The 25000-nt window shown below is 42.8% G+C and overlaps 1 protein-coding gene and 1 long non-coding RNA gene across 3 annotated transcripts; both read right to left on the bottom strand.

Moving 5' to 3' along the window:
- Window positions 1-17510: 17510 nt before the first annotated feature.
- LOC113010535 (uncharacterized) lies at window positions 17511-19569 on the bottom strand. 2 transcript variants are annotated; one of them, XR_003270363.1, is made up of 2 exons: window positions 19342-19569; window positions 17511-17620 (listed from the first exon to the last, which is right to left on the bottom strand). It is a non-coding gene; the product is annotated as an uncharacterized LOC113010535 (long non-coding RNA). The 2 variants fall into 2 exon arrangements; XR_003270364.1 differs by lacking the exon at window positions 19342-19569 and adding an exon at window positions 17712-17744.
- Window positions 19570-20121: 552 nt separating this feature from the next.
- Window positions 20122-22530, bottom strand: LOC113010534 (uncharacterized). Its single transcript, XM_026149635.1, has 2 exons — window positions 21844-22530; window positions 20122-20699 (listed from the first exon to the last, which is right to left on the bottom strand). Exons 1-2 carry the CDS (start codon window positions 22347-22349, stop codon window positions 20300-20302), a joined length of 906 nt encoding a protein of 301 aa, XP_026005420.1. The 5' UTR covers window positions 22350-22530; the 3' UTR covers window positions 20122-20299.
- Between the last annotated feature and the right edge of the window lie 2470 nt (window positions 22531-25000).

Here is a 25000-nt window from a genome sequence, read left to right as displayed (position 1 = left end):
ATTCATAGGTATTAACAGAGTTTTTGGCCTTTTTTTCCTCTATAACAGTTAATTGACTCTTTACAGTGGCCTGCTATGGTTAATAATAACATGTTCAGTCATGAGTGAAATCAAAGCTTTTCTTCACTTTAGCATTTAACATTCCCAACAATATAATGTGATACCTTAATTAAAACACAGCTAATAAAACACAATTTTCTTAATGCAAACATCAGTGACTCAACATTAGCAACCAAAGGGTTCAGTCTGCAGCTCACACTCATGTGAAGCTACAGCCTCCCCCTTTAGTCTCTGTCATCCTTCTGCTCCTGCAACAACAAAAGCAAGACAAAACCCCACCCTTCTTCTACAGGCTGGGTGAATTGTTGTGGACATTCACTAATCCTAAAGTCGGCACCGTTTTTGTCTCAGTGTCAAGTCAGTTAAATTTTTAGTCGTCAGTCCGTCACAGTCCAGTCACATGCATACATCCACACACATTCATACCAGATATTGCTGATAATGGAGTCTCACGCGCAGCCTATTCCGCTCGTTTTCACTCTGCACCACTGCTCAGAGTGTTTTCTTTTCTTTTTAGTGTACAGTAAACAATTAAGTCGAGGCCTTAAGCCCCAGATATCTCGCACAGGCATCGTTTTCATAACCAAACCGCTCTGGACTCTGCTCCCCAGACCACACAAATGCCCTCTGGGCTTATTATTATAGCATATTCTATATTTGACTTTGTTGTGTGCAGCATTGAGCCTTTGTCAGTAAAGCATTCTTCATTGCAGCAGCTGGAGCATTGTGTGTCACTTCTTAGTAAATTAAATCAACATTTTGATTTTAGTGCATGGGTATGTATCAGTTTTCACTCCCTCAACGAGTGCATAAGTGTTCATGTGTGTGTTTCTCTTCATTCTAAGTAGGCGCATGCAGAAGTGTGTGTTCGTGTGTTGGTGTATGTTTGTGTTCATCACCTTCCTGTTCTGTAGTTTAGGTAAACCAGCGGCCTGAAGCATGGCCTAGGGTCCTCCCCTCCTCTTAGGGTCTGTTTTCATCCGTTGTTGCAGCTGCCTGCATCTTCTCCTTGTAACTTGACCCTTTTGCTTCTGTAGCTCTTTCAGGGTTTACTGACGACCTCCTGCTCCAGCAAGCTTCCGCCTGATTTCAAGTCCTGTACGTGAAACTCCACATCTGACTGATGAGTTCCATTAGCAGCCAGCTCCTCCGGAGCCATGCTCAGTTTCTGCTCTGATGCCTTAAGCTCTTACTGAGGGCAAAAACCTCAGAGTCTTTTCCTTCCACGTCAGATCAGAGTCTATTTATGTTGTCTTTCCTTTGCTCCACGGCCTTCTGAAGCTCTGCTGTTCGGCTCTTCTCAGAGGTCAGCATTCTTTTGCTCACCCTCCCTTTTCCTCCGGGCTTAATGCGCGTCTCGTCACAGCTCTGTCAGCTGACGCAGCCTGGGAATTTCCCCCGTGTAGTGAAACGGGCTTTAGGTTTAGTGCTCTCCGTCTCTACTGCATGAGATCGCTTTTTTGCAGCACTATTGACATCCTCAAGTTGTTGTTGTGAGTCCAGCTGCTGTGGCCTTCAGGGGTCAAAGGGTCAAAGATGGTCGCGGAGAGGGCAACGATGGTAGAGGGGAGGGTAGGAGTCCAGGTCAGCTTCGGCTTTCAGAAAAAACAAAAACAAACAAAACAGGCGAACAGGAAAATGATGTTGTGTTGGCTGTGTTGTGTTGGCTGTGTTATCCAGAGAGGCGAGAAACAACGAGGTCTCCTTTCCCCCCTTTTTGTTTTTTCTCACCACATAATCAACTCATAACCCCCCAAGTTGACAGGACAACACAGGTACGTGTTAAAATTCTTAGATCCTGTTTAGAAACCTAAAAAGGAATTTTCTCCCATTCAGTAGTCATTTGTCTCAAACAATCAACAAAAACATATCCCAATTTAACCACTAAATTTGTCGTATCCTCACTTAATCATCAGACCAGTGTCTTTGTCTTTTCACGTTAAGTTGTCGTCCTGCAACCCAGAGAGTCTATTTGTCAGTAGTGGATAAACTATATCATTTAAAAACAGGTGTATGTTAAGTGTCGCTACTTTAATCTTCCATGTACGTGCACATGTATGTAAGCTGTTTCTTCATTGCATGTATGGGTACGTCTGTATATAGAATGGAATAGAATTCCACTTTATTGTCATTGCACATGCACAGGTACAGGGCAACGAAATGCAGTGTATGGGTTAATTTAACTTTTTCTCAAATGAGGCATTTCTCTAACACGCACATGTGTCTATTCCTCACACTTCTCATACCTTTCTCTGGTTGTGTGTGGTTTTATTTGTTTCGGTCATTTACCAGGAACATCTTTTCCTTTTCTCCATGTCTTTCGCCAGAGGTTAACACTGGTGAGATTCAGGGACACAGCACCCAGAGCAGTTCAGCGAGAAAAACCTGCCTAAAACTACATTCCCTCTTTTTTTTTTTTTTTTTTTTTTTTCCGGGAGGGGTGGGGACAACTCTGGTGTCCAGCCGTGAATTTTTAGCCAAAGCTTGGCCCGTCTTCTGCTGCCGTACTCAGGTTTCCAGGTTAAGAAAAAAACACCTGTATGAAGACACTAAACAACATTTAGTATTTGTATAAACATAACTGCCTAAATTATTGAACTCTTGAGGAGGGTTGATTTCAGAATCAGAATCAAAATCAAAAACTTTATTGTCATTGTCATGAGACCAACGAAATTAAGAATGGTCCCCGATCATTGCATCATCCCTAGCCATATCAAAATATAAACAAAACAATAAAATTCAATAAATAAAATAGATAGAATACTTAACATACCTAAGTATTCCCACAGTCATGCTTCAGACCGTGCATAGATTAACACCAGAGTGGCATGGTGGACATTTTTGTAGTATTCAGATGTGTTATTGCAGTTGGATAACAGCTGTGTTTGATTCTATTAGTCCTTGCTCTGATTGCCCTGTACCGTCTGTCTTAGGGCAACAGTTCGAACAGGGAGTGGCCAGGATGTGAGGTGTCTTTCATGATGTTTTGGGCCTTTTTAAAACAGTGGGGCGTTGTTTGACTCTTTACTACTTTAAACCCCACCATAACAATTTCTCACTCACAAACTTCTATGCATCCATTTAAACATGCGAAGGCAGCACAAATTCACACTCATACCCCTACAGCAAAGCTTTAACATAACCACAAATGCAACTCCTCCCTTAAACGGGAGAAAATCACCCTGAATCAACCAACTCTATATAAAACGTCAAACAAAAGATAAACCACAAACATTTCTACACTTCTGTGTCTTCCACGCAGCACAATAGGCAGAAAAACACCAATTACTCACAGTCTATTGAATTTATACTTAACATCACAACAGAAAGAAAAACCTGCTCTTTTCACAACTCTCACAGCTAAAGTCGCCAACTCCAAAACCACAGAATTAAATCAATATAGTCAAAACTCTTACCCCAGAGCCTCTGGAAATAATAAAAAATCACCAAAATACTCGGTTACTCTTTTCACGTCGCTCCTTCCCACTCCCTTCTTCCTCATACAGCATACACGCTCGCTCCCGCGGACCCACTCGGCCCGCGGGCTCCACTCGGCCCCCACCTTTTTCTCTCACAGAGACAGAGAGAGACCCTTTTTCCTTTTTTATTTTTCTCCAGCACAACATACACACACAGAATCCCAACTGAGAGAAAGAGGGAGAGAAGAGAAAAGATTTTTACTAGAGATGAAGTCTTTAGCCGGAGTTTCAGATCTAACAGATTTATACAACTTATTTACACACACCGGTAATTTATAATCTATATACACACGGGCCCGCATAGACGTCATATGCCACAAGAGGTTACACCTAACTTTTTGACTAATTTAAAAGCACCTATAGCCCAGGCCTAGCCTTGCTGGTCAATACACGCCTCGGGAACGCCCTCCCGATAGCGCTCGAATTCCTAAGAAAACACCATATGCCAGAACAACTTTATCTCACTTCTCTATTTCTCTGCTGGTGTTCCTAAATCTTTGACTAATTTTAAAAGCATCTTTCAGCCCAGAGCCCGGCTCTTGCTGATCAATTACCGTTTCAAGTACGCCGCCTTGAAGAACGGTCAAATTACTAAATTCTTAATTACTTTTAAAACTACTTCCCCGCCAGGAAAACACGGAGCTCCACCGGCCACGTGACACATCACAGTTCACGCTTTTGGCTTTACTTAAAGCTCAGTGTGCCCAACGTTTAGATAGGATGCAGCCAGGTCTAACCTTCTTAATCAATCAATGCAGTAGAAGGCAATCACTCATAGATTACCTGGCCAATTAACCGGGAGTCCCCAAGTCCCCAGCGGGAGGCCAAAACCGGGCAAAAGCCTAACCACGCGTCCGCGGTCAGGTGTCAGCGCCACCTGCTGAACAACTGCATTCTTAGAGAGCCTAGCTTCTCAGTCCTAAACGAATTTACTTGTTTTAAACGCCTCACTGTTGGACCCCTGCCATCCAGTTTCATTTATCTGAAGCCCCGAGACCGTCTCTGCTACCCAATTAAAACCAATTATCCCTACACTACCGATTGACTGGCTGGCATTCCCAGTCAACCCACATTTAAACCTCTTAAACCGTATTTATTTGTTTCCACACACCTTAAACCGTATTAACTTAAACACATAACTTCTTAACTCAAAATTCACCCCCAAAATGAACAGCAATGAATTTAGTCAGACTACTATGCCCTATTTTAAAACTAATTAGTCAAGATCACTATGGACCAACGCCAGAAACCCAGACCGAGTGAATATTATTTAATTAAATTTAGTTTTAACTTCCAATATAGCGCCTTTGGGATAAAAATCAACAGTGGCACTCACCTTTTCTTATGTCGCCTGGCGTCACTCAGATAGGCTGCTGGCCTCCGCCCCTGTTTGTCACCCACACGATAGCTGCAAGCTCCCTTCCTCCCCAACCGGAGTTTCGGCACCAAGTTGTTGCGTCTGGTTCAGTTTGGGTAAGAAGGAAAAACAGCCGGTCCGTGTAGGTGACAAACATAGTGATTTATTACACACTTCTAAGACAGAAGCATGGGAAGACAAGCGTACAGCCACAGATCTCCAAAGAGTGGACAGCTCCCCCTCCTTATATAAGCCATGATGACGTCACACAGTCAGACCTTACTGGAAATGATAACAGTTTGGGCCTGTTCAGAGAGTTTACCTAATGTGGACATCAACTGCCAGTTGTTAGAGAAAAACAAGTGTGTAGTACATTGTGCATTTTGTGAAAGTGTATCTATCAGAAAACTGTCCTCAGACGACCCTCCTATTATTACTAAGTGTGTAGGTGAACGTGCGTGTGTGTTACATAAGTGCGTGCATGTGATTACAGGCCGGCGTACGTGCAGAACTACACGCAGGCGGGCCGGGCCCAACAGGACTGGTGGGTCTGACTGGTGTGACTGCACTAAAGTGCAACAACTTTATATAAACAGTCAGTGTGCATTAATATTTGCTCAGAGTAACACAGATATAATTAAAAGATTATACTGTCAACAGATTCAACAATGGTAAATGATTAATGATTGATACTTCTGATTCTAACTGTGATCATAAGAATACAAAATAAAATATCTCCTGGTCACAATGTCCACCTCCACTGAAGATCTCAGTCACTGTGAAACATAGAAAGCTGCTTGTGTGGCCTCTGCCTCACATGTAGATACAGCTACAGGTTTCTCTGTCAGTCAGACTGAAACAGTGTCCTGATGCTGCATCATTCAGCTCTGTGCCCCAGTCAGCATCACTGGGAGCTACCAGTGTTTCTGCCCTTTTCCTGTAACACTACACTCAGCACAGGCTCAGCTGGTATCCAGTGTTGGACTTTGGCTTCAGCTGCTGTGATAGATCCTCTAACATAGATCAGCTCTGATACATGTTGTTAGATAAGTGCAGCTGCTGTCATGTCCTGATGTTTCTCTGGCTCAGCAGCTTCTCCATCAGAGGTTCACATGGAGCTGATCCAGTATCTCCAGTAACTGTGTTCTGTGCCTCACTGGTTCATCCTTCTGTCTGTGTGACGTCAGTCAGATGTTGAAGTTAAACTCTGTAATCTTCACTGTGTCACAGAGTTCAGTGAGTCCCGTTATTCACAGTATCAATCAGATCATCAGAGAACAGCTGATCAGCAATCAGTGGTGCCAACAGCGCCTCCTGTGGTGAGAGGATGCAATAATGCAATGTAGCATTTTTCCACTCAACACTTGCAGTCATGGAAACTGTCTGTTGGATCTGTGTGACGTTGCTTTCTTGGTTAGAGTTCCTCACAAATGTCCAGATGATTCTTCTAATGAGGCGTCGACCATGTTTGCAGCTCTTTGGAAGAAAACGTCGCCCTTTGCCATCCTTACTTTTCTTTGACTTCTTCAAATGCAGCTGAACTCCAGCTGGTATTTTCTTGGACTTTGCAGCTGTTTCTGGTCATCAGTTCATTCCTGCAAACCTCTGAAGCTGAACAACAATGATGCTGCATTGCTGGCTGATCCCAAAAGGTTGATTCTGTTCATCTGGACCTTTTCAGAAACGTTTGCTCACTGATCAGGTGACTTCTTCAGTCTCAGCTGACTGCAGCTTTACAACCTTACAAACAGCACATTTGCACAATGACTGAAAGCAGCAGCACCTGATATATATGATACTAATATAATACATATACATATATAATCCATACTAATGATGAAGGAACTGAGCTCACAGTCCATTGTTCATTCAGTGAACTACTTAGTTTATTTTGGGCCTCAGAAATGCTCACTCTGTTTGTACATCACTGTCAGCAATAGACTCATTCTGCTGTGTGGACAGGAACACATGTGACATCACTTCCTGTTTGTTTGTGACTGAAGAAGTTTACAAGGAATCATTTAGAAGAGTTTCAAACATCAACTGATTGAATCCATGAATCTGAAAACGTGTTTGTGAGTGAAAGAGACAGACATGTACAGACTGAACTATCTGTTCAACAGTCAGAGTGTTTCTGTAACAGGAGACACTCTTTACACTCCACTCAGCACAGGGACACTGAGGAACCAGGAGACCAGGGAAACATAAACCCAGGATAAAGAGTTTGAGTGAATGTGGTGTTGAAGGTGTGGAGGTGGATCAGAGTGTCAGAGGAGACTCTGTAGAAGGACAGAGTGCCAGCAGGACAGTCCACATACACTGCTGCTCTGTTAGAGACAGAGGAGGAGGAGGAGGAGGAGGAGGAGATGGATGTTGATCTGTTATTGTGCCTGACAGAATCAGGACCATCATCAGAGCAGAACAGACTCCAGGACTGATCATTGTTTCCAAACACACAGTCATCACTGCCTCCTTTTCCTTCTGATGCTTCTGTAACTCACTGATATATAAACGCTTCCTCTCCACTCGACCTCCCAGTAACAGCGACCAGTCAGACCATTTCTACACAGCAGCTGAGGATAAACATCAAATCTGTCTGGATGATCAGGATATGACTGAACCTCCTCCACACAATGTGCCTCAATGTTATTGATATTATTATTATCATTATTATATAATAATAAAACCTTTATAATAAAACCACTAAAAACCTTTATTCTAGCGCAACTTGTAAGCGAACTTGACTTTCAAAATAAAAGCACAAAGCACCAAAACGTTGACTACAAAAAACAAACAGTAATGTACAGCTTAAACAATTTACAATCATGACATAGATCTTGACAAGATAAAGAAATAATCCAAATTATATACAATGTCATCATGCCAACAGTTACAACATCGATGGAGGATCTGTGTAAGCGCTGAGGATCGTCCTGATGGACAGAACAGAAGGAGAGTGAGACAAGTGAAGATATACTAAACAACACTGTGACATGAACTGAGCCACACACAGTTTGATTCACAGGTGATTGACACATTATTTGACCACAAGTGTCTGTGAAGGTTCTCAGTCATCCAGGTCATCGTAGTCAAAGGAGCCTCTTTGCTGACTTAAAGTCAGCAAAGAGGCACAGAAAAGAAGATCAGACACCAGCGAGGGAGGATAAGAAAGACAGACGCAACAACATTGTCATCCCCTATGTAGCCGGTGTATCAGAAAAACTCAGGAGAGTTTTCTCCAAGCATGACATCCCAGTGCATTTCAGACCCAGCAACACACTCAGACACAAACTGGTTCACCCGAAAGACAAAACGCCAAAACACAAACTTAACAACGTGGTGTATGCTGTACAGTGCAGTGAGGAATGCCCAGACCTCTACATCGGAGAGACCAAACAGCCACTTCACAAGCGCATGGCACAACATAGAAGAGCCACCTCCACAGGACAAGACTCAGCAGTCCATCTGCATCTTAAGGATAAAGGACACTCTTTCGAGGATGCCAATGTTCACATTTTGGACAGAGAGGACAGATGGTTTGAAAGAGGAGTGAAAGAAGCATCTATGTCCACTGTGAGCGACCATCTTTGAACAGAGGCGGGGTTTACGACACCAACTCTCTGCCATCTATAATCCAGTTTTGAGATCCCTTCCCAGACGCCTTAACGCCCACTCACATCCTGGGCCATCTGACCTCAGGAATTCGCATGATAAGGTGCGGCCAGATTTCACAATGAACACACCCGAAACTCTGGCTGATTGGGGCCCACACCCAGTTTCACACCTTGGCTCAGGCGATTAGAGGATCATCAGGGGGTCCTTTTGTCCCTCTGTGGGGGGTCACTCCCACATGAAATCATGGATGGTGGTCCTGACATGAAGGAAGAGAAAGTTACAGGTTGCATCCTTTGACTTTGTCTCCGTGCCTTTGGGCGATTTTCAGAAGGACAGATGTTTCTGTTCAATTCTTAAATCAATGTTTTCAAACACAAACACTATTTTAAAGCTTCTAGAGAGTAAAATATTAATGATAATTATAATAACAATAATAAAAACAAAAGCTCTCAGATCCATCAAACCAAGCAGCAGAAAGAACAATAACTGAAGAGAAAACTTTAACCTTGTAGACTTCATTATGTTCCAGCTGCTCTACAGACGCTGTGACCTCGAACTTAAGCAGGTCGTAAAGTATGTGCAGCTCAATAACTTCATAATCAGACCCTGTGGTATTTAGGCAGCAGAACAACTAAGAATAACAACTACAAATAATGTTTTTAGGTTTCTGTTGTACTGCAAGGTTCTGTACAGGAGAACCAAACCAAGAGCAAATATTACGTCTCATTTACACCTGAGCACGAAGAGCCATCAACATTTAGCAAATTGAATCATCTTTGTTTAGATGCAAGAAGAATCATATAGAAATGAAAAAGTAGAAATAGAAATCCAGAGCAAAGATATCCTCTAATTCAGCGTAGCACATGTGCAGCTGCTGCGATTCACGTAAGCATTCGGCTCGTCGCTGTTGCAGATTTTTCTCTCGCTGTTCTGGCTCACAGCGCTGCAAACACAGAAATAAATATCCCCAAAGGTGTGAAAGGGAGCTAATTAGTAAGAGTATTGTTACTCTCCGCAGGAGTAGTCCAGCAGTAGAAATCAGTACAATAACAAGGTGTGTAACATCTAGCAGGGTGACAGAAAAACCCAGGGTAACTTCTAAGGACCTCAACGTCTCTCTCACATTGTGTTTTTTAAACATGCTTCCATTTGTCACTTCAGTCTTTACTCTGAAATACAGGAAGAGAAATCATGGCTGAAACAATTTCTCATGAAACCAGGGGTGTGGTCCAACAGTCAGTTTGGTGAGGAAGGTTCCTAACTGAGAGAAGTGACCCAGAAGTATCTGTGTAGCAGCCACAATGAATCCAGATCATGAGCTTTATTAACTGATCAAAGTCTCTTCTTTCATCTTCTGTATCATTCAGTTTGCATTGGTAATGCCCATTATTGTAATGCTTTTTTAAGACCAGCAAAACTTTATTTCACTTTGGGTTAGCTGGGATAAGTGATGGATGGCGGGAATTTTACTTCAGCCACAGAAATCCTAAACAGGAAGGAGGAGCAGAGTTACAGTGGATCACTATCCAGCAGGGAAACAAGGTTTATTTCAATTTCTTGGCCATGAGTGAGATTTACTGAGTGGGCAAATTAGGGAGACGACACCATCAGATCCCGAGCCCTCCATGTGTTAATCAAGAGACGGCTGCTGTGCTACATCCATAAATAATGAATAAATTAGGAGCTAAAGCTGAAAGGACAGTTTATTTGTACCATCTTCACGTGAACACATTCAAGAACATCACAGATGAAGAAACATTAAAAACTTCCACACTACATAAAGCAAGAAAAATAGTTTTTCTTTCAGGTGGTTTCAGAAAAACAGAAACATCAAACATCTCCAAGACTCTCTTTGAAAGAACTAAAAACCTTTGTTCTCATGGTCCAATCATGAGTGAACTCCCCGATGAAGCCTTGTGTGCTAAAACATGTCAGAGTTTTAAAGGTTAAACATGAGTTTCCAAAACGTAAAGCTGGAGAACAATGAACTATTTGACTGAGTTTCAATCATTTACAGACGAGCAAAACCAGGACAGAGAAAAAACGACAAAACTGACTCAGTAAAACAACAGAAAAGAAGATCCCATGTAGATCTGTATTATGTAGAAGTTCAGCCCAGCAACCAGTTCAGTTCAACACAAGTTTAGATGATTCTATCTGAACTCTGTGGAGCCTGATCTCAATCTTTTTGAGTCTGACCAGAGGAAACCAGATGATCTTTCTGTGTCTTCAGATTCACTGTGATCCAGTGATGGGAGTGATTTCAGCCCTGAGTGATCGCGCTGATGTTTGCACAGAGCAGACAATGAGGTGAATGTTTGGGCACATTGGTAACAGTGAAACAGTTTATTAGTAACATGGGATCGTTTGTGTGCAGAGTATGAACTGAGATTCCTGAAGCTCTTGTCACACTGGTCACAGCTGTAGTTTCCTTCCATGTGTGCACGTTCATGAATGTTACGACTACCTGATTGTGAGAAGCTTCTCTCACAGTGTCTGCACTTGTGTGGTTTCTCTCCTGTGTGGACTCGTTTGTGTGATTTAAGCTGACCTGCAGTGGTGAAGGATGACCCACACTGATCACAGAGGTGCTTTTTAACCCCACTGTGAATCAGTTCATGTCGTTTTAAATCACTTGGTGTGGTGAAGCTTCTCCCACATTCTTTGCAGTATTTCAGTTTGTCTCCAGTGTGTCTACGTTGATGTACTTTTAGGGTCTTTTGCCGACTGAAAGTTTTTCCACAGAGGTCACAATGAAAGTCTTTCCCACCACCACAGTGATGACAGGGTTGAGAACTGGATCCATCTATGTCGCTCTGCTTCTAAACAAAGACACAAAGACAGTGTAAGTCAGTCCTTCAACATTTGTATCCTGAACGTCGCCTGAAATAAAGAGCATCTCTGCAGACGTCCAACTACATTTGACTGTTTCAGTTAACACACTCAGTTTACTGGTCTGCAATAACTACAATACTACCACCATAATACTACAGTAATACTAAAATCATAACTGAAAGGAAAATCTGAATAATCACTCAGAGCTGCTTTTCCATGCAGTAGAATTGCTAACATGCTAACACAGTTTAATGAGCAGAGTTGTTCCAAACAGTCAGGCTAAAATGACAAGATAACAATATAAATACATACCTCACAGTAGCTGCACTTGTAGAGTCTCTTTCTGGTGTGGATCTGTTGGTGTAGTCTCAGGTCATGTGGAGATTTAAAAGTCTTCTCACACAGGTCACATTGATAAGGTCTCTCCTCAGTGTGGGTAAACATGTGTCGTTGTAACTGTGCGTCTGTTGTAAAGTATTTGCCACACTGTTCACAGCAGTACACATCATGTCTGGTGTGAATGCGTAGGTGTGTATTTCGGCTCCCTCTCTGGCTGAAAGTTTTTCCACAGATGTCACAGCTGTATGGCTTAATTCCAGAGTGAGTAACTAGATGCTTCTGTAAGTGGCTACTGTGAGTAAAAGCTCTGCCACACTGATCACAGCTGTACGCTTTAACTCCACTGTGGATGAGTTGGTGTGTTTTTAGGGAACGCTTCAAGGAAAAAGACTTTCCACACAAGTCACAGCTGAACGGTCTCTCTCCAGTGTGGATGACCTGATGCTGTTTTAGTGAAGCCTTCAGAGTAAACTCCATCCCACACTCGTCACAGCTGTATGCCTTAATTCCAGAGTGGGTAACTAGATGACTCTGTAAGTGGCTACTGTGAGTAAAAGCTCTGCCACACTGATCACAGCTGTACGCTTTAACTCCACTGTGGATGAGTTGGTGTTTTTTTAGGGAACCCTTCCTGGAAAAAGAATTTCCACACAAGTCACAGCTGAACGGTCTCTCTCCAGTGTGGATGACCTGATGCTGTTTTAGTTTAGCCCTCACAGTAAAACCCTTCCCACACTCGTCACAGCTGTATGCCTTAATTTTAGAGTGGGTAACTAGATGACTCTGTAAGTGGCTACTGTGAGTAAAAGCTCTGCCACACTGATCACAGCTGTACGCTTTAACTCCACTGTGGATGAGTTGGTGTCTTTTTAGGGAACGCTTGAAGGAAAAAGACTTTCCACACAAGTCACAGCTGAATGGTCTCTCTCCAGTGTGGATGACCTGATGCTGTTTTAGTTTAGCCTTCTCAGTAAAAGCCTTCCCACACTCGTCACAGGTGTGTTTTTTCTCTCCCTTTCTTCTGTGAGGTTTGTCGGCCTCCTGAGAGCGCTGACTTCTGGCTCCATGTTGGTCCTGCAGTGACAGAGATACAAACAGAGGCAGTGAGTGAAATGCAGTCGTGGAACAAACTCAACCTTCAAACTCCATTAACACTAGTTTTAAACCTGAAGGTGGAGCGTGGCACCAAACACCTTAAAGGTCTCTTATCCCCACCTGCTGGTAGTTCTAACACATTACATCCAACCTGCTGTTAAAGATAATTCATGACTGTTCAAACACTAAAATCACACACACACACACACACACACACATTATTTTATAATTTAGATTATTTTGTTGTTTCCTATTACATATTTCTATAATTTGTATAGATTTATACAGAATTATTCAGTGATAATAAATCCTATGTTTGTTTATTCTAAAGGAACCCCGTTAGCTTCCACAACAGATGTTGCTCGTCTTCCATCAAATACTCACATAAAATATTACACAATAAAGTGGATTCAAGATATCCACATAATTTCACTCTTACATCCACAGTGAGGTTTCACAATTGTTCAAATATAAGCAATCAATAATAATAATAATAATAATATCAATAACATTGAGGCACATTACACAAATTTCAAAAACAAATCATGTCTTACAATATTTACAACAACTAAAAGCTCTGTAAATCGGCTTTTAAGTGTTCATTGAAGTTTTGAATAATTCTCTAATTTTTTAAGGCAACTTATTCCACTTAAAAGTTGCTCTAAATGTAACAGTTTTACAAAACGTTACTTTTAACTCGAGCATTTACTAAATTGCAGCTTGTTGAAAACTGTGTAATATGATGATGTATTTCATCTGGATACTGCAGCTGAGCAGAATAAATGTGGTGTGTTTAACAGAATTGCTTTCTTTAGAACTACAAGTAAGCCATAGAATATTTTAGCCTGTACAGGAAGCCAAGAAAGGTTATTATGCATTTGATCAATATTAGTATAGTATGAACATCTTCACACTAATCTGGACGCCTTATTCTGGACTAACTGAAGTCTGTTAAGATCTGTCTTATTAGCTGCTGACCAAATGATTGAACAATACTCCAGATGAGACATTACTAGTGCATTAATGACATCTTTCATAATGAAGAAGTGATACACAAAGAGCATTTCATAGCCATAGCTATGCCTTGTCGGCAGAGTTATGTGACATTAGTGATGTTTGTACTTTCAGCGTTAACTTGGTTTTAAAGCCTTTAAAATATACGCCATTCAATCCGGTTGTTCAGTCTGACGTCACTAGCCGTGTCTGGGTCTAAACTCCGCTGCAGGTCCATATATCAAACGATCACTATGGCATTACTGAGAGTTGAAAAACTGTCTAAAGTCTTTCATCTTTAATAAAATGATCAGCGTTCTGCCCTACCAGGTGTAACAACTGAGTTTAACATCCAGGCATCCATGAAAACGGAATTTATGACATTTAACGGAGTTAGAAGTTAGCAGGGAGTTAGCTCGCTAGCTTCTATCTAAATACAATATAGCATGTCCTGACTGCGGGGTTTTGGAAACAAATTCAAACCTACAGCTCTGCTATCACTTCCAACATAAATGAAGACAGAAAACTAAACAGCAGTGACGTTTGTAGGGTTACTGAAGTTGGGCTAGCTGGTATATAATGATGTGCTACGTGACCGCTAGCGACACAGCTATGTTAGCATAATATAAACAAGCTAACTTTTTTTCCACTCGATAAAAGTTTATGTGAGTGTTCTCGGTGGTCAGGAACAAATGTAATCGCATGGCAGGATGCTGTAAAAGGACCAAACTTCAGCCAGGAGAACAACTGAGATAATCCATCCACAACACGAGGTTAGTCATTCATATACTGCTGCATGGGCTGGGCTGTAGTTACATCCTAAGGTTTTAAAACCTGAGCTTAAATAAATGATTAGCGGTAATAAAAGCCGAGGGAGGTCAGCAGTGATCACTGACTGTTTTAGGAGATTTTGAGATCAAATAGAAGAAAATACATAACATTAAACATGTTAACAACAAAAAAGCTATATTAAACGCAGACTACTTTAGGCCCGGAAGTAGGATTCGTCGCGTCATCACTGAACAACCGGATAGTCGACCTTAATCTGACAGAGAATGTGATGATTTTGTGGATAATTAAAGTCAGTCATATATCCACAAACACAACAAGCTGAAAGTCAGTGATGCTGCTCGGTTTGCAGTCCTGAACATCACGGCACAAGCAGGATTCACTGCACTGTTAATGTTAGCTGTGTTATATTGCTGCCTCTGTTCGGTGGTGTCGAGCCAAACGCACTTTAACGTGTGTTTGAACGAGCTGACGGTTCACTCGTTAAGCTGAAAGAAAGATGCTTTAATCACAGCAGTCACACATGTGTCCACTGCACCATCTGGAACTCTTCTTGTTTACACTCGTAATAACACAAACACTAAATCCTGCTTCTCTGGTGCTGTTGTGTAGCAGTGTGTACACCTGAGACTGTCACCTGTCTGTCTGTCCTGCACTCTCTCTCTGTTTCTTTCTCTCTGATTGTGGAATAAAAGTATGAACATGTGTTTATAAGTTACACTTGTGTTTGAATCCTGCAGCTTATCACACATTTGATTTCCATGTGTGACGACTGCAAGTGTCCAGAGTGAGGACAGACTGAGGGAGCCACTGCTGCACATCATCTGTGAGGCTTTGCAGCCCTGATGATCCACCAGGACAAACTCAGCAGTGTGTGAGGAAGAGGAGGAGGAAGAGCCAGCAGCAGCTGACAGATGGAGAGAATAGACAGACTGTTCCCTGTTTGTGAAGGACTGCTAGGAAAGTTTAACATAACTTGATAGGTTTGTAGCATAAACCTATTCGCTGGAACGTTAAGACAATATAATTACACTGCAAGCAAGACGCAAGTAGGCAAACTTCTTCATGTTACTCGTGCACGGGAGAGAACCAGACAGAGCGCCGTTCCTTCGCTTGACCCCAGTAGCTCTCGTCCGTTCTCCCGTACCACTGTTCTTTTATTGAGGTTACATGAATATGCATAAGTTCATTAACATATGACGTCTACATACAAACAAAGAGTACCTTGCCTGTGTGTGTGTGTGTGTGTGTGTGTGTGTGTGTGTGTGTGTGTGTGTGTGTGTGTGTGTGGACTGCTGATCAAAGGGTCAAACATCCTTGGTCAGGAAGAGGGTAGACTAGACCCCCCCCCCGGTGAGGAAGTCCAGCAGTTCATCTAAACAGAAAAGCACTTAGACTAGAACAGACGTAGCTACGTTAATCCTACCATAAAACAATAAGACATGGTATGACCTCTCATGCTCCCAAAGTGCTGTCTAATACACACAAAGTTTGCAGACTATCAAGGATCAAAACCTCTACCAATCTACAACTAATTACAAAACTCTAAGCATATATAAGTAAATATTTCTAAGCATAAATAACAATCAACAATACAAATCTAACATAACTGTCTGTGCTGAATCAGTCTTATTAGGTAATGTTCAAATAATGTGATCATCCCAGTGTTTTCAGTGTGGGAGAAAGTACTCAGGGCCTTCAAGTTACACACTATGAAAGGCAGCAACAAGTTTAATGTTCAGAAACCTAAAGTCTGTATCAGCAGCAGGATGGAGCTAAAAATAAATGTTGGTTTCAGTTCTATGAAGCTTTGAGTATTTTGGATCAGTAGCTGCTGTGTTTGTTGCATCATATTGCTGTAACTGTTTATATGCTTTATATATTCTGAGCTAAGTTGATCTATAGTGTTACATGATACACTCTCAGAAATACAAAATAAGAACATTTTTGTACCTATAGGAACATTTTTTTTGAATGTTCCCTTAAAAGTACATTACTGGTGTTTAAAAGTCCAGAAATGCCCCTTTAAAGGTTCAATTTGAAATAAAGTACAAATCTGTATTATAAAAAGAAGGACGATGCAGTTCATCTGATCACTCCTCATAACATTCTGGAGTGCAGGCAAAATGCTATTATAAAATCTTAAGCAGCAACTTCTCCAGGTTCCAATATTTATGCAATTCTCAAACCTTTTGGCCACGACTGTATAACCTCTTCTGAAGTTTAGTGGATATTATACATGGTTATGCTCAGGATGTGTCGGCCAGTTTCCACTGGAAACGCCTTTTGGTTAAACTGTCAGCGAGGAATTTGCATTTGCACTGTTACATTTTTATATAACTTTAATGCACATAAACAACAGCTGCTTGTTTCAGTGAAAATACATTGATGGGTTTTTAATAAAGTTGTGCAGCTGTAAAGTATTTTGTCTGGTGTCAATTCTATCGTCAGCTACATCGTTATGGCAAATGTTCAAATGTATATGGTGATAAATATCTTTGGTCATATGGTCCTGCTCTGTCTGTCACCTTCTGTGTTGAGCTCATTGTTTCCTCTGTAGTGGCTGAGCTGAGTCCAAGTAGCTGAAAATGTTCCTCTGCTGCTCCGTCAGACTCTCCTCCTCCTGCTGATCAGCTGGGACACAAAACAGATCTTTGTTAGGCTCCACACTGCACTGAAGAGTCAAAGTGTCTCATATGTTCATCTGACAAGTAAAAGAACACATTTTTGTTTCCCGAGGTGGGCAACTTGTTGGAAACAAACACAAAAGGTTTGAGCACTGATACCTGCCATTGCTGGCATTGAAAGATGCAACGCCAGCAATGTGGATTGTCAAGACTCAAACCAATCATCAGGCAAAAACAACAGAGATCAAATGTACCGCATTTTGATCCGGGACGTACTCTACATGAAAACTCAAACCAATCATCAAGCAAAGACAACAGGGATCATTTGTTTCTGTTTATTTAGCATTCACAGCATTTGTAGTTGCCTTCTGTGCAGGGGAAGTCCACGCACACTGTGTGGTACCGCCATCCGCAGAAGGTGCATTCAACCTCTGTAAGAGAAACGAGATTGTCTGAGACTGAAATGATATTAACTAAAGAAGTGGTGATTTGTAAAACTTCACATTTTGATCCGGGACGTACTCTGCATGAAAACAAGCGCTCACTCTTCCTGCTCAACAAATGACAAGGGCGGAGCCTTATACCACGTGATACAGAAGCTGTGCCGTGTGATGCTAAAATTAGCAGGGAAACAACAACGGAGAGCACGTCAGGGATGACGAGAAAGTGACAGGAGAAAATCCGTCCCGGTCAACCACCCAAACATCAATAACGGGAACCTTATACAGCGCTTCCCTATACCCGTCGAACTCCCGCAGGCACAAAGACATTACGGAGGCTATCACTTATCACCTGACCAAAGATATGGCTCCATCAACACTGTGCAAAACGAGGGATTTAGGAAAACGATCAACACCCTAGACAAACGCTACACAGTGCCGTCCCGCAACTATTTTTCTATTGTTGCACTACCTGCTCTGTACACGCAGCGTCGAGCAACGGTGGAGACGGAATTTCAAGCAGGACAACATTTTGCTGCAACAACAAAACGTGAGACATTTGTTGTTTTATGTTTATTTATTGTTATGAGAGAATCATGATCTCAATTCTAAGCCAAAAAATCGTGATTCTCATTTTATGCAAAATCGTGCAGCCCTAACATTAACACAAAACTATTGTTTCACCAGAGAAACACACATGAAGAGAGAGAGAGAGACAATAACAGCTACCAAACAGTCGTCATAATTCGTCACACAATGAGAAAAGCACAAATCAACAAGTAACAATGACTAATTAATATTAAAATCTGTAACATAATGTATTGTTTGGAGTTTAGTCTGATTGGTTCAGGATGATTTACTTCACAGATTTACTTTGTCTAAGGTTGATTTCTGGGATTTCACACAACCCAGGATTCAGATCGTGAATCCATGATGGGCTTGGATTTACATCATTATAAATGAAATGTGCTCTACTTGGAAGCAGCCGGCCCCGCCCCTTTTGACGGGTTGTGTGAGACTTTAAATCATCAAACTGTAAATTATAAATTAAATTGTTATTGATCCTTTACCCCGAGTCCTAAAGTGTAGATTTATTTTCTTACTCTTCTTATATTTATTGTTTGTTTACTTGCACCGCTGTAACTGCAGCCTCGTCGTCTCGTCTCTCTATATGCTGGACTGTCTGTAGCGGAGATGACAATAAAGTTTACTTTGACTTCAGCAGCGCGCAGGCGCACCGAGGGCTCTCGCGCTCACTTTATAGAATTTAGAAAAAACATCGGTGCAGATTATAAGTCTGTATCATAATATCTGTTTGTTGTGTTGTTTTTATTTTGTTTTGCGAGTTGGTTATTAGATGCCGCTCCAGCCAGCCAGAGACTCCCCGCCGCCCCGCCCTCTCCTCCCTGTGCCGCCAGCAGCACCTCGCAAATGGAGGGCGCCCTTACTCCCAGCAAATGGCTGATAGAAAACCGATCGGTGCCTACGAATTTCCCAATATGCGCTGGCATGACGTCGGGGAAGCATGGGTACGACCGATTATTTTATTTTTTTCTTGCCAATGCCCGTGATGCCCCCCCCCCCCCACCACGATGCATTCTATTGGTTTGCACACCAATAGAAGAGAGCCCCGCCTTTAACGCTCTTCTCTCACAGAGAGCAACAGAAAACTTGGAAAAACTCCAGATTGACTGAACTCAGTTCAAAGTTACCTTGACACCTTTAGATGTGAGAGGTAGTGATGGTCCGCTTGAAGCTGACGCTCCGGTGCGTGTGTCAGAAAGATCAACGCGCTGCTTCAGAAGCACCGTGTCGAGGCTTGATTCGTTTGGCCAGAGTCACGTGATCAGTGACGTCTGAAGCTTCGTTTAGAACGTACCTTTTTTAAATCGAACTTTATTGAAACACAATGAGTATACAACATACAAACAGATGAAGTTTACAAAAGAACAGAACATGAACATACAGAACCAGGAGTAAAAAAATGATGATATGAGTAGGCGAAAAAAATCAACATATTGTAACGTGCAGTGGAGATGAAGCCAGCCGCGGAGGTGTGCAGGTGGATAGCGAATGAGCAACAGCTTCTGACTTTCCAAAAAGTACTCATTTATTTACAATATCAAAAATAAAAGTGCTACCTCTACCACACATTACTAAAGAGCACACTAGTCCGCGTACACACGGGAGCATCCATTTCAGGAGGAGTGCGAAGAAGAACCAAAAGGGGGTGACACCAGTCGTGAGACAGGAGGCGCCGCCATGTGGTGATACACTGCATTACAATAGCAACTGTTACATAGTCCCCCCCTGGTGAGAAAAAGGCTGTCCTCAGCCGTACACAGCTGAAAAAGCACACACCACACCTAACAGTACCCTATACATAGAGGTTACAGCTAAGATTGGTGCACAGACACAGGGCAAAAGACCATTTAAAAATGAAATTGGTGAAAATAAGACGAACATGTACAGTGGAAAATCAGTCTTCTTAGTTTTTTTCACTTTTTTCTTTTGTTCTTTTTTTTTTTTCTAAGTAAATGCCAAGAATGAACCTTAACGCACGAAAGAGCCATAAAACTGGATTAAGTAGAGCAAACAGAAACATCTACATATCATGACTCAAAGTAGCAATGCAACAAGACAGCATCAAACAGGTTTAACCAAAACATTTCACTTCAGATCAAGCCTGGTTGTGTGAAAATCATTAGTCCATCTTTTGTTGCTCCAGCCAGACGTAACTCTGGGGAAACGTCTGGGCCTGAGATTGTAATGTCCACCAGCAGCTGGGTGCTGGACAGATCTGGGTGAAACACTCTCTGGAACAGCGCCCACACCAGAAGAAGAGTCAATGTCCGGTAAATCAAAGGGGAATGGCTCAGAGTCAATGTCAGTATCTGCAGGGGGGCCAGGGTGGGCCTGAGAGTCAGAGTTCAGACCCTCTGCGGTCTCTCTCTCAGCAGGCAATGAAACAGAATGTTCTTTGGAAGTGAGAGAGTCCCAGGTATGGAACGGTTGCATGTTCACAACATGATAAACACCTGCATCCACACCGGAGTCCACCCAAGTGAGCCTGTAGGGTTGCTGACGACACCGTCGTGGTGGGCCTGATCTCTGATAACAACGAGACGGCCTACCTGAAGGAGATTAGGAATCTGGAGAACTGGTGCCAGAGGACCTCCTTCTAAACGTCAGTAAGACAAAGGAGCTGATAGTGGACTTCAGCACTAAGCAGGAGAGGAACGAGTCATCAACGAGTGCCCAGTGGAGAGAGTGGACAGCTTCAAATACCTCGGAGTTCACATCACGCAGGACCTGTCATGGTCCTGTCACATCAACACCGTTGTGAAAAAGGCCCGTCAGCGTCTCTACCATCTCAGACGCTTGAGAGACTTCCAACTGCCCTCCAAGGTGCTCAGGAACTTTTACTCGTGCACCATAGAGAGCATCCTGACGGGAAACATCTTAACCTGGTTCGGGAACAGCACCATGCAGGACAGACGAGCTCTACAGAGGGTTGTGCGATCAGCTGAGCGCACCATCCGCTCCGAGCTCCCTGACCTGCACTCAATCTACAGCAGGCGGTGCTGGACCAAGGCCAGGAAGATCGTGAAGGACCTCAGCCATCCCAACAACAGACTGTTCTCTCTGTTGAGGTCAGGAAAGCGATTCCGCTCCCTGAAGACCAACACAGAGAGACTGAGGAGGAGCTTCTTCCCGCAGGCGATACGGTCTCTCAATCACAATCACACCACCACACAGTCCTGACCCACACATATAGTTCTTACACACACACTGGACATTCTGGACATTGTTTTCACTTCATCACTTAAATCACTGCTGCTGTTATTGTGTATATATTTATTTATACTTCTTGTGTATTTTGTTCATACATTATTATATAGTTCTATATTGTGTATTTTGTTGTACAGTTATTTTATTTTCAATTTAATTTATATATTTTATCTTATTCTCCCAGTTAAATTTACCCTTCATTCTAATTTGTGTTGTACAGTTATTTCATTTTTAACCTTAATTTATATTTTATTCCTTCCTAGTTAAATTTACCCTTTTTAATTTTTCATATTTATTTCCTATCTTATTCATAGCCTTTTCCTTTTTTGTTTTCTTTAGGTCACGAGCAGTTGTCCAAGCATTTCACTACATATCGTACTGTGTATGACTGTGTACGTGACAAATAAAATTTGAATTTGAATTTGTAATTAACATCACTGAGTCTCTGAGATACACACAATGGTCCCTGAAACAGTGGTGCAAGTTTAGCAGTAAAGTTAGACTGAGCGTCTGACCTGGGGTGCGTCTTAACTCTCACAAGGTCACCAACACGAGACATCGACATGCCACGTTTCAAGTCATAGTAATGTTTTTGTCTGTCATGGCTATAGTCCAAAGCTGCTTTGGCGTGGTCGTGAGCTTCCTGCAGGGAGGCTCTCAGAGTCTCAGGGTAAGGCACACCCGGTTCATCAACACCTACTGTAGAAGGCTGAGTGATAAGGTCAAGCGGGGTGTCTAACTCACGACCATAAAGCATCATGGCAGGAGTCATACCTGTACTGTCATGGGGGGCGGTGCGCAGAGCAAAGCAAATTTGAGGGAGAAACTTGTCCCATGATGTGTGCTTATCACCTACATAAGCGCGGATTGCAGTTTTCAGAGTCCGGTTGACGCGTTCAGTAGCATTTGTCTGAGGCAGAAACAACATGTTCAAAAAGCTCACTCACAAAGGAGACCCTCTGTCAGAAATGAGGTAAGTGGGTGTACCATGCCTAGCAAAAATGTCAGTGACGAATTTACCAGCTGCTACCTGAGATATAGCTTCTTTGACAGCACTGGCTTCAACCCATTTACCGTATTTTCACAACCATAAGGCGCACTTAAAAGTCTTAGGTTTTCTTCAAAAAGTACGGCGCGCCCTATAGCGCAGTGCGCCCTGTGTGTTGTAATGAGGACGTAGTAGAGAACGCCATGAGAACGCTAAAGGGTGAAGTGTGTGCGTTGACTTTATCGCACATACCTGTATAAAAGAACAGGTATGTGCGTTATGCAGGACATCGTTGTTTTAACAACCCTGAAAATGGCAAAGAGACACGCTTACGAAGCACAGTTTAAACTGAAGGCCATCAGCTACGCGGAGGAACATGGAAATCAAGCAGCGGCGAGAGAATTTAAGATTAACGAATCGATGGTTCGCAAATGGAGGAAGCTAGAAAACAAGCTCCGGCAGGTCAAGAAAACGCAGCTGAGTTTCCGCGGACATAAGGCGAGGTGGCCCGAGTTGGAGGAAAGACTCGAGCGGTGGATCATCGAGCAAAGAACGAGCGGGAGAAGCGTCTCGACGGTCACCATTCGGCTAAAAGCAGTTTCACTTTCACATTTTATGAAACGGTGCCATTTTTCCATCCGGACCAGGACTACGGTAGCGCAGCAACTTCCAGCGGATTATAAGGAAAAGCTGGCCATCTTCCGCTCCTAGTGCAGCAAACACATCGGCGACAAACACATCCAGCGATGGATGACCGATGGAGACCACAGTTTCACCAAGAGTGGAAGGCAGCGCCGGGCGAGTTACGCCACAATTTGCCAATGGATTGTAGATGCTTGGGCTAATATGTCTGCTGGCACTGTTGTTCGAGCTTTCGCAAAAGCCGGCATCATTTCCGAGGAGCCGCACGGCACGGAAAGTGACTCTGACAGTGAAGAAAGTGAACCTGGCATGTTTGATGGAGATTTAGCGCAGCTGTTCAATTCAGACACAGAGGATGAGGACTTCGATGGGTTTGATTGATGATAAAAATGTGATTACCACACTTTGTTTTGCTCCTGCTTTATTTTTAAATATGCACACTTGTATGTTTGTGTGTTGTTGATGATGATGATTACTGGTAATAAAAATGTGAGTACCACACTTTGTTTTGCTCCTGCTTTATTTTTAAATATGCACACTTGTATGTTTGTGTGTTGTTGATGATGATGATTACTGGTAATAAAAATGTGAGTAAGGTACCGAACTCAGGTTTGCTCCCGCTTTATTTTTAAATACGCATACGGTACTTGTATGCGCCCTATAATCCAGTGCGCCTTATGTGTGTGTTAAATACAGTAATGGCACACATAACTGAGACTGCGCCTTTTAGCACAGTGCGTCTTATGGTCGTGAAAATACGGTAGTCAAATAGTCAACAAACACGATCAAATAAGCATTACCAGTGGGGGTGCGGGGAAGTGGCCCAACAAAATCCACACCCACATACTCCCAGGGTTTCTGGGGGACAATGGGAACCATAAGACCGGCTGCTTTTTTCTGACTTGGCTTGGTGAGTTGGCACACTGAGCATGAAATCACATAGCGTTTCACATCAGCTGCCATTTTGGGCCAGAAAAACCTAAAACGCAGTCTAGCCAATGTCTTAGAAACACCCAAGTGACCTGCTGTGGGGTGGTCATGGTAATAGTCCAGCAAGGTGCCTCTCATGGAAGTAGGGGCAAACAGTTTCAGCTCTTTCAAAGGGTGCAAAGCACATATGGACTTGGGTTCTCTGTGATACAAAAGAGAGTCATACACAACATACTGTAACAAGGTGGCATTGTCCGAGCTGTTCAGAGAGTCTGCTTCAATGTCTCTGAGGAGTGGACCTGTGACATGATCGTCTAACTGCAGCTGTCTGAATTGTGAACGGTCAGCCAGAATGACGGGGGGCAGAGTACGAATGTCCAGGCTGCCCATAACAGCATGATCTGGTAAAAGATCAGTCGGCCTGTCACAGGTCAGAGGCAAAGGGTTGCGTGACAGTGCGTCGGGAACTTTGTTCTGTGCACCAGGTTTGTGCACTATTGTGAAATCAAAATCCTGCAAACGAAGTGACCAGCGGGCAAGTCGGCCCGTTGGGTTTTGACGAGACATGAGCCACCTGAGACTGTTGTGGTCAGTGAAGATAGTAACATGAACACCTTCAACATATGGGCGGAAGTGTTCCAGAGCCCATATCACAGCGAGGCACTCCTTCTCTGAAGTGCAGTAGGGGAGTTCAGCTTTGTAAAGGGAGCGACTAGCAAAAGCCACAACGTACTCACGACCCTTGTCATCCTTTTGCATCAACACTGCCCCAAGACCAATGTCACATGCATCGGCGTGAATGGAAAAGGGACGGTTGAAGTCTGGAAATGACAGGATCGGGGCTGATGTGACATGATCCTTCAAAGTGTCCATGGCCCTTCGACAGCTGTCGTCCCAGTGGAAAGCATTGTCCTTTCTGGTGATGGCGTGAAGAGGTTCGGCATGGCGGGCATAATTCTGAATGAAGCGTCGATAATAGCCAGTCAAGCCAAGGAACTGACGGACGTGTTTCACTGAGG

Source organism: Astatotilapia calliptera, chromosome 18, assembly GCF_900246225.1.
Source record: "Astatotilapia calliptera chromosome 18, fAstCal1.2, whole genome shotgun sequence".
Lineage (NCBI taxonomy): Eukaryota > Metazoa > Chordata > Actinopteri > Cichliformes > Cichlidae > Astatotilapia > Astatotilapia calliptera.
The sequence above is the reverse complement of the archived record's forward strand: the minus strand, read 5'-3'. Positions and strand labels throughout refer to the sequence as shown.